This window comes from Sitodiplosis mosellana, unplaced genomic scaffold (genome assembly GCF_009176505.1).
Source record: "Sitodiplosis mosellana isolate CC-2019 unplaced genomic scaffold, AAFC_SMos_1.0 Smas_scaffold_2, whole genome shotgun sequence".
In the NCBI taxonomy this organism is placed as follows: domain Eukaryota; kingdom Metazoa; phylum Arthropoda; class Insecta; order Diptera; family Cecidomyiidae; genus Sitodiplosis; species Sitodiplosis mosellana.
In genome coordinates this window covers 1,937,187-1,948,197 of record NW_022595245.1, presented here as the reverse complement: position 1 = coordinate 1,948,197, position 11,011 = coordinate 1,937,187, and the positions used below count along the sequence as shown (strand labels likewise).

The 11,011-nt window shown below is 35.7% G+C and overlaps 1 protein-coding gene across 1 annotated transcript; it reads left to right on the top strand.

The window, feature by feature from the left end:
• Positions 1-5,696: 5,696 nt before the first annotated feature.
• Positions 5,697-10,316, top strand: LOC129565425 (geranylgeranyl transferase type-2 subunit alpha). Its single transcript, XM_055440332.1, has 5 exons — positions 5,697-8,201; positions 8,299-8,719; positions 8,893-9,171; positions 9,329-9,745; positions 9,840-10,316. Exons 1-5 carry the CDS (start codon positions 8,199-8,201, stop codon positions 10,211-10,213), a joined length of 1,494 nt encoding a protein of 497 aa, XP_055296307.1. The 5' UTR covers positions 5,697-8,198; the 3' UTR covers positions 10,214-10,316.
• Positions 10,317-11,011: the final 695 nt, after the last annotated feature.

Genomic DNA, 11,011 nt, shown 5'->3' with positions numbered 1-11,011 from the left:
TCAAGTTACGGTCGCATGATTATAATTACAAATATTTGCGTTTTCGCTACCAATGAATTATTCTATTTGCTCATTATTTTCAAGAGAAAAAAAGCCCAGAGAGAAATAGATGTATTCTATAGACGAAAAAAAATAGGGAAAAAGAGATGTGCGGCCCATTTACTTCAATTCAATTAGCTGAATGGCCGAAAAAGAGAATCGCTGATATATTCTCTAGCTCCAATGAATCTTTCTATCTACATTTCAATGTCATGCAGCATTTTCTCATCATTCTGAAACCGATAATGAGCGAAAGTCAACCCAGCCAATATATCACATAAAAACACTTTTCGCAAATGATTATTGTCAACCATTTATTTAAATAGGCAATTTTGAAACCATGTATTGATTCGCAATATTTGACCTTTCTGGTTCATTGTAGTCGAAAACTACAACGGTTTTGTGTGTGTGTTTGGTTTTTAACTAGTTTTAAAACCCATTATTATCTCCGCATTGTTGAATCTCTCTGCGAACAAATCACACGTTAAAATCGAACCCGAATTTCACAATTGTACGAAGAACAGCAACATAAAATGCGTACGCAACAGACCTTTGCAACAAAAAAGGAGACAAAGCGAGAAAAAAACATGCAAATTAAATGACCCGCATCATTTTGTTGTTCCAAACACTTTGAATCGTTGTACTTTGTCAAACGATTGTTCCGTAGGCTGAATTCAAGATGAAACCGCAACTGTAACAGATTCTGGGAGGGAAAAAAAATATACAGACATCAACAATCTAATTGATTTTGACCATAATGTGCATTTTTGAGTGTCACAGACCCACATCTAGCATATGATTATTGCCATCTGCCATCGTCGCCGTCGTTACTGTTGTTGCCGCTGCGAACAACCTCATAAATTCACTTAAATTACAAGAAGAGTTGTAAATTTGTTCAGATTCTTCAATAGAGACCCATTGAAATGAATGAATGCGATTGATTGAAAAGGCGCGAAATATATTTTGATCGGAGGAAATGAGATTTATTTTTTCCAAATGGAAAATTTATATTTCTTCTTTGATTTTGTATGGAATTGTTGAACAACTTCGAGATTTTGATGTTTTTAATAATTTTTTTTGCTGATTTGCTTCAGTTTTATTCGAATCGACGTTTTTTATTTGGAATAACATTTTTTTTCTATGATTCCTCATTTTCGATGATTTGTTTTTTTCATTTAAAATTGAATTGTTTTAAAACAGCAAAGAAAAAATCCCAAACGAGACAATATAGTCGAGTCAAGCCACTTCCAAAACTAATAGTTAAACAATATATATGATATCTAAACACAACATGTTCTTTTGTTGACAACACCGAATGCTCAAGTCTAAACAAAACTGCACCTTGTTGCATCTGCCTCATTCGTGTTCGTACAACTTTATTTTGAGTCGCATAAAATATCAAATTTCCATTTTGGTTGAGAAAAACTTCTCATTTTCAAGACTAGTGTGTGTTTGTGTTGTGGTCATTGTTTCATGTGTTTTCACACGCAACCCAAACTGATGTCATCATCACTTTCATGTCAGACTTTCGGACCGCGTGAACCTTGAATAGAATTTCATCAAGCAATTCCACGGTTTTTAATTTGTCAATTGGTGTTTTGAATAAAGTGCCAACGGTTTTAACGAAATGAATAGGTTTCCTCCGGTAATTACTCAAAGTAATAAATTACGACAAAAAAAATCTGAGTTCCAATATATATACAAAAGCCTGGTGTTTCTCTTTCTCTTTCACATTCCTAGACTGTTTACATTTTGAATGCGACGTATACACTTTCCACGTCAACACAAAAACAATTACATGCCAGGGAGTATGTTGAATGGTGTCATTTACGAGATGGTTCTGCTTCAATTTGTGTGTACCGACTCTATTTCCGTATTCAAACAGCCTGAAAAAAGTGCATACGGTCAAATCAGCCGCAATTTACGCATTAATTTCCAAGCATTGATTTATTTTCTATTTTGTATTTACACTACGTGTTTACATTCGGTCCGATTGGATTTGGTGTGAAAAAAGTCAGGTTTATTTATCATTAGCGCTGCAGTTGTGTGTTTTGAGAAACGACGACAAAACATTTCTGAAAATCGATGATATTTCTGATTGAAATTTCTTAAATTTTCGTCTCGGCACGTCACCTTTCAGCAATGCCTTCTTCGATTTGAAGCAATAAATCAATTTTTTTCACACAAACAGAAAAGTCAAAGAAACATTTTTAATCGCTGGCTATTAATTTGCATTTCAACGGCGTCAACTCACATTCCATGATTGTTGCTGCACATAACCGACAACATTTATCAAACAATTTATGCCCAGGTGCCCATTTTAGATAACGGTATACACACATCATAACACACATAATTCAATATTATCATAGGCAAACAGATCTCACACTGAAACGAGAAGCGAATTTTTTTTGATCAAATTAAGCAATTTAGAATGCAACAAAACTGCTTGCCATATTGGGAGTGCACCGGTTGTTTTATTCGGAATCAATTAATTGAATCAAAAACCGAGAAAAGAGAAAGGGAGAGAGGGAGAGAGAGGGAGCTAGCAAAAAAATAAACAAAACTGTATCCAATTTGATTTGTGTGCATGTGGCTTTTTTGATGACGATTTCAATGGGGGCGTGGGCGATGGCTATGGCTAATGGGCTTATTTATGGTTTTTAATCAGTCATATAAATAAAATCACAACACACATATTTTGTTTTCACTTAATGGATGTTTATTGCCAGCCAGCACACACATTTTCATTCAAGTTTTTCTCTTTCAGCATTGATTTGACCCGGTCACCACATAGAACCACAGAAGATGGACCAGCTTACATGATATATTTGGTGATTTATCCAAAAAAAAAAAACGGAAAAAAAATTCTGCGGTTCAATTTCATAGCAAACAATAATTTTTTCTCGCTCTCTTGCGCGCTTGATTCGTTAATAGTATTATATGCAAATGTTAATTAAAAGCGACATGCTGGAATGAAAAAAAAAACTTTTAACATATCTTCCCAGTTTCGGAAAACATGAATAATTTATTGCGAATTATTCCATAATTTGGGGCCGTTTTGAAGCGTAGCAATTTCGACCTGTGGCTCAGTTTCATAACATGGCCAATTTGGGCATTTATTGTGTTCGATACACGGTAATTTGTCGCTATGTCCACTGCAAAAATATCGAACGAGAAAAAAAAATCATGCGATCACAAATGTGTGTAGTCGAAAATTTCTTAATTTTCAACAGATTAACAGCTTTCGGCTGCTTTTGGCAAACATCGAATATAAAACAATTAATTCCAGCGCTTGATCGTAATCCCCGTTAAAATATTATGAGAATAGATCATCAACTTAGGCACTGCTGGTTTTTGTGTGTTGTGGATTGCAATCAGAATTTATCGAAAATGTGTCAAAATATACCATATAATCCAGCATCATAAAATTCACATTTTCGTTCGGCGGCTGCTTGAACTCAAACTGAGTGCTGTGACCATTCTTCATCGCGCTTTAATCCAAAATGTTGAAACCGAAAAAAATTTATCCGTTGAAAAATCACTTTATCTATAAGTTGATACTTATTAATTAGGTAAATAATGAATATTTTTTTCCTTCTACCATCGCGTTCTCAAATATTTGACTAGATTTTTGTTCTGTTTAATTGTGTACTGTGTGTGTCGGAACTCTTTGAATTCTGGTGGTGTCCCCGAACTGTTGTTCAAAGCAGAAAAAAATTGGGCAAACCGAAAATGAGATTCCCAAAAATTGATTTCGTGTGAGAAATGTTTATCGATTGCCCATTTCGATACGTCAGCAAATAACTGAATCACTGAAAATAAACCATCGATCCGTGCACACAGAGAAACAACAACTAAACCAACAACAACGAGAAATCCAAATACAAATGACCAGAGAGGCTTCGCTATCGAATGAATTATTTTAATCGTGGTGGATTTATGATTATGACCAAAAATGCAAATGTATTCATATCATAACTAGTTTCATTTTGATCGAAAACCAAAACGAACAAAAAAAAGCCACAACATTTTTGGCTGAAGACGATCTGAGTTGGTCTATTCTGATTCGGTTGCGAGTATGGAATATTGGAATGAAGTCGGTGGATTTTCGAACGGGTGAAAAATGGCTGTGATAACGAATATTCAGCATGTTTGCGTCTAATGAATGCGAGAAGATACTTAAGATCGGCTAATCGAATCACACTTGCTCCTTTGTTTTCTTTTTTTATTTGTGTCATCTCCACTTCGAGCGACTGGTTTTCATTTCGCTGATAATATGGCTGGGCATTGAATATTTGCCTTTTTAATTAAGATCGACGCAGATTACCATTTTTATGGAACGAAACATACGTAGTCATTGGCTGTGAATCATCGCACCAACAGATTTATTGAATGTTAATGTTTCTTCAAAAAACACTTGAATCGAACGGGAAAAAACGGGCCATTTTAATTAATTACCTGATCTCATATGAGATTGCATCAACGACATTGATTCGACATAATGTTTGATCCCGAACAAAAAATAAACACGCCGAATGTGTGTATTTCGGTATGAAATGATGTGTCAAAATTCAAAATGGAGAACACAAAAACAAATCGAGGCAGCGATGAGTTTCGATTTAACGTCAGCAATTGAGAAAGTGAATGGAATCGATATTTCTCTCTCTCTCTCTCTCTCTCTCTACCGCTCTGTCGATGCTATCAACGTGATATTATCGCAGTGGAAATGTGGTGTGAAAACATTTAAATCCATAATCATGTTGAAAATGCGATTGCGACTGAATCGGGCTAATGGCTTTATCGAATGCGATCTAAAGCATGTTTACTGTATGTCCAATATAATAAGCATTCCATTGTGTCTAATCCGCGTGTAGTTTGCATGTCGTGCGCGAGCTTTTCCACCGCTCATTCTCTCTTCATTGTCATGTCATATTTTTTCTTTCTTTTCACAACTGTTGTTATTAATCGTTTTTATTATCGGCTTACACGTGAAAATGACCAAAATCCCAATTTATATCATCTGCTTTCGAATCTTGAAATCGCTTACCGCGTTGCTTACTGCTTGCTGCTGGGCGTCTTTTGTTTCGCTCAATGTTCTATTTATTCATATTTTTGTTCATTTTTGAATTATAATTTATAACTAAATCTCGAAATGTTGTCCACTGTCGAAGCGTGCATATTTGTAAAAGGAAATTCGATCATTGTTGTATTGGTTTTCATCTTAGTTTCTGTATTCGATCTATTTCAAATCTATTTTGGATGTGTCAAAATGAAACAGTGTTAGTCAAACATCTTAATCCGATCGAAGAAGAGAGAAAAAAAAATGCGAAATGAATGTCTTCGCAACGCGAGTCTTGCATGCGGAATAGCAAATATGGTCGTAAAAATGTTCATTTTATAGGCATGAGTGTCAATGCGATAAGACATTGATGCCGATTTTTTGTTCCTTCATACAAACAAATTTTAATAAATACCCGTCATTATTGTAAAATTATGTTAACGAGTTGCGACTCCACCCAAGACGAAGTTATTCCGCGCAAAACTATTTATACATATCCATAATGTCCTCGTGCAAGTGTGGCCACCGCGATGACTTAAGCCGCCTATATCAACTCAACATTTAATCCATTGAAACGTAGATTATATTACACGACGATTTGGCAGACACTTTGGCGAATCTTCAATCCAAAGTTTCGCATTCACGATGAGTAAATACCCAGCCATTTATATCCAGATCATAAATTTGAAATTATTTATACGATATAATGTGGTGTTTCAAAAACAGTCAATCAACTTGTTTCAACAAAAAAAAAATCACAGTGAATCGAAGAGAGCAGTGGATATCGTCTGTAGAAGAACATTTATTATCTTAATTAAATTGTTCGATGGGTATTTCGATTGACTTTTTTTGTGTCCACTTTTGACTCTAATTTCGATTTGGATGCCGTGTAATATTCAAATGGGAAAACATTTTCATTCATCGAATCAATCACGATATTTCATTTGGCGATCAAAGTTAATTGGTTGATGTGTTCAGTGTCGCGTCGGCATATCAAAGCACCGTTTTAATTAGTTTGTTAATTTACTGATAAATCAAAATACACACGAAAAAAAAACACATACGCATATTGATTAAATCCAACAATGCTAAAGTGTGCCAGTCGTTTGAAAAATTAAACAGCCAAATGAATGATTAAGACAAAAGAGTCGCGAGCTCGCGGCTAAAAACCATTAATGCTCGATTCGGTGACACATTCAATAAATCTATTATTCATACGAAAGCCGCAATACCATTTGCGTGTGTGTCTGTGTGGATCACAGAACACAACGTACACCAAAAACAAACCATGAATAATTGATATATGTTTTATGTGCCGACCGGGTGACAAATGCACGCGAACTTTTAAGGAATTTTGGTTTGAAAATGTGGTTGACTTCTTCGGATGACTTTGTTTTGTTTTTTTTTTCTTCGTTTTTTTTTGCCTGGGTTTAATTTTTTTCATTTCAATATTCGAATGGCAAAAGTTGAATCAACTTAGTTGAATTGGCAAATGTTTAGAATAAAAGAAGATAGAATTCACTTTTTATGGAGCGAAAAAATGTTCTACACGTTTTTTACGCGAAAATTAATCCATTCACCGGTGGTTTTGATTTCCAGTCTTTCTTTCTCTCCCGAAGCATCGAACTGTAAAACTGGAATTCACATAATTTTAATTCATATTATTGTTATCAACGGCTGACAATCTGTGTGAGTTCATTCATTAATTAAATTGGCACCTGAGCGCATGTAACCCAATACGCGGTATGTGTAATGGCTGTATAAACACATACACACATATTCATTGTGACGGATTTCCAAACAAGAATTGTTTTTTTTTCTGTTTGTTTCAACCAGCACGATCCGTTAAAAACGAAAATAAAGCAAAAGACAAAAGTCCGAGAGTGAATCGAAATGCTAAGTATCGGTTTCGAAGCCGCAAGGCGCCAAACGACTGTTACGCATTCAAAATGCTAATCAAAAAGCTACCGTAAATATCAAGATTATATTTTTCTATTGAGACCACTTCAGACAGCATGATCTTTTTTTTTCTATCGAAAATAAAAAGAAAAGATCTAAGCATGACACCAAAATAAAACACGTTGAAACGAAAACAAATATTGTGTATACAAAATATTGTGACTTTCGATGGAAATGCTCAATTTCACATTTCAAATATGGTTTATGAAGGGAAGAATTTTTTTGGTGTTATCTTTACATTTCATCACGCGAGTTGGTGGCGTACCAACTCAAATTTTACGTAATTCCTAATTTTATATGCGTGAGCATAAAGTTCAATTTTAATGACAGTGAGGGTTTCACTTCACTCGTTGACGATACATCGCGATGTGGTGGTATATCATTTTCAGACCACGATTATTCGTGACCAATCCATAAAAACTCATCGAAATAGTGTGACATTTTATTATCGACTTCATTCGGACTTGACAACACTCCGAGAGACAATTCTAATGGGGAATTAATTGACGATTTTTATTGCACATTATTTGCTGCCCATTAAAATCGCATAAAACGAAATAAACAATAGGGAGGTGACACTATTAACGGCCATTTATGGTGCACACACAAAAACCGATTGTGTGAATACTTTTGGCCATAATCATGATCTATAACTTCCAATTTTATGCCATGCATTTCAACAGAATCAGCCCATCTGGAATTTATGGTTTCAACGAAATGAAATTTGCCGGCAATGATCAAATTTTATTTGTCATCTCATCTGGATGGACGATCATTGTCGAAATAAAATTTAAAGTTTAAGAAAAACCGATAAAATTGTGAATTGGTAAAAAACGATTCATTTTAATTGCTACATTTCATCGTGTATCACGAATGAATGAGAATCGTACACCTTTGCCGCACTCCAACATTCAGCACACGATTCAAAAGTAGTCAGCGCCTGGGGAAATACCGCAACGCATCGCATCGCTACGCATTCATTTGACAGTGACAACTCTCGTAATTTGAGTCATTCTTTTGTTTGTACTGTGCCAACGTCACTGTCGATTGTTCAGAAATGATTATTGCGAATTAGAATCATAGATTTAGAATCGCAATTTTTTGTAAGATATAAAGTGAAACGTAAATAATATCGAAAATGGTGAGTGAATTTCAATTGATAAAACTGTGATTTTCGTTTTTATTGATTAAAATTCGATGGGAATATTAATTTGGTGGGAATTTTCTGTGTTTTGCAGCACGGTCGTTTGAAAGTGAGAACTACCGAAGAGGAGGCGCAACGAAAACGAAATGAACAGGCATTGAAAGTGAAGGCATACCGTGCGGCAATGTCGAAAATCATGGAAAAAAGGACCGCCGAACAATATGATACTGAATTAATGCAGCTTACTGCCGGCGTTTTGTCACGCAATCCAGATGTGTTCACACTTTGGAACATTCGACGCGAATTTCTACTCAAATTGAAAGCCGACACACCAGACGATGTGCAGGAGGTGTACACAAAGGATTTGCAACTGACCGAAACGTGCTTGCAAGTGAATCCAAAGTCATATTGTGCATGGCATCAACGATGCTGGATTTTGGAGAACATCACCGAACCCAATTGGGACCATGAAGTCAAACTGTGCACAAAGTATCTGCGATTGGATGAACGCAATTGTGAGTGAAATTGCGAAATTGATTGAACGACCATTCTTTGTCTCATTGTTTGGTCATTTCAACTCATTCTGGTTCTTATCTTTTCAATGTCATATTCATTTATTTACGTGAATTTCCTTCGAATCGACCATATTCAATTAATATTTTTCTCAATCAATATTCATTTCCTCTAGTCCACGTATGGGATTATCGTCGATACGCGATGAAACATGCAAAAGTGGCCGCCGAAAAAGAGCTAGAATTTTGTACTGAGAAAATTGAGAACAATTTTTCCAATTATTCGTCGTGGCATCAACGCAGTAAATTGTTGCCCATTTTGTACCCGCATGAAACGGACAAAACACGGCCAATTAACGAGGAAATACTACGCAGTGAATTGAAACTAGTTCTAGGTGCAGCATTTACCGATCCAAATGATAGTAGCGCTTGGTTTTATCAGCGATGGCTACTCGGTGAGTCACGGTTCATTTACACAACAATTGACGTTATCAATGTTGCACTGTTTATCGCTTCTTCAAATATCGCTTTGTTTTTTCAACGAACAATTTGTTTTGTCAAACATTTCACAACTTGAAATCAACGATTATAACGCTTGTTTGCTTTTTACAGGTAATTCAGAGCAAGAGCTCGATATAGCTGCATTTAAATTGACCAAAACGTATGCATTGATAACATTCACACGACCCGTTGACCTCTACAAGTGTTCCATCAGTTTGGATGCCACCACCAAATTCGATACGAACAAATGGCAACCGGTTAATGGTGAACCACCGGTGAAATACTATCCGGTCTGGAAGTTGGAGGATTCATTTGAACTAAACAGCGAAGGAGACACGATTTTCGACTTAACTTTCGTCGATGAAGACGACAATTCGCACAGTTTACAGATCACGAAAAGTAATGACGGTTTATTTGGTATTAAAATGCCACGATTCGGCTATGAATTCGGTTCAGGAGTTTTAAGCGTACTTGAAGAGCAGCTTAGCTCATGTCAAGAGCTTCTAGAGTATGAGCCGGATAGTAAATGTAAGATTTTGGCAACTCAATCCGATTTGTTGTTAGTTTGACTTTGAAATTTTTTTTAAATTTTTCTTTCATCCAATTTGCCTTCTTTCATCAGGGACCCTGTTAACGGCAGCTCTGCTTATGCATGCCACCGATCGCAAAAAGTATCATTCCGAGTCGTTGGAGTTTTTGAACAAGCTGAAACAATATGATTCCAATCGTACAGGCTACTATACGGATTTAGCCAACAAATGGAGCATTGAACACCGTTTGGCTGACTGGATTGCAGCATTGGAAAGGAATCGTGACATGCCAATTGACTTATCGAATTTGAATCTTGTCAATTTACACTACAAACAATACCTTTGTGTCGCCGATCGCATTGATTTGTCGGCCAATTGCTTTGATGGCAAACGAACCGACGAAATTTTCTCATTGCTAAATGATTGTAATGTTAAGTTTGCTTTGGCAAAAACAAGTGATCCTTAATTTTACTGATGAAATCAAGTTGAATGAAAAAAAGAGCATTTGATAAAATAAAACCGTTTAAACATTCAATGGGCAATAAATAATTTCATAAACTCATGATAAACGAGATATTTTTTCGTACTAACTAATAGTTGCAGCGAATACTGAGGCGATTACATGGCGATCGCATTGAGAATATAAAGGAGTTGAAACAAAAAATCTGATATGATTCGAAGTAGCTGTCAAGACGCACAATGAATAATGAATGCAATCAAATTGATCAATAAATTAAAACGGGGCACCGAATGTGATCCGTTGATACGAGGCAATGATTAAGTTGACAACTCTATCAGTCTATTGTTTAGGAAAAACGCTAATAATTGTTCGTGTACTCGCGTAGTTGTGATAAAATGTGGCGGCAAACAATGGCATCAAGTGCCTTAATATGTTAAATCAATTCCAAATAATGCAACCGTTTCACTCGAATCAAAAGTGCCGCTATTTCTTTTTCTGTCAGGACAGAATGTTCGCATTTCCTGACTGAACCATGAGGAATCTAAGATTATGAAGATTTTTTAAAATATCTATGGCCAAAAATCAACCAAGTACCAGTACTCCTAGCCCTGAGAAAAATTAATGCATTAGAGGGTTAAGATTGACTATGCTGATGACAAAAATCGAATAATCTCAGAATGAAAACATGCACAAGTGCCGTAAAATCGTTCTAATTACTATAATTTTTTGTAAAGGGAACTACTTATTGATTTTACAAATCAGAACCATTTGGTTCCATCGCTATTTCAATTTGTCAAATTCAGC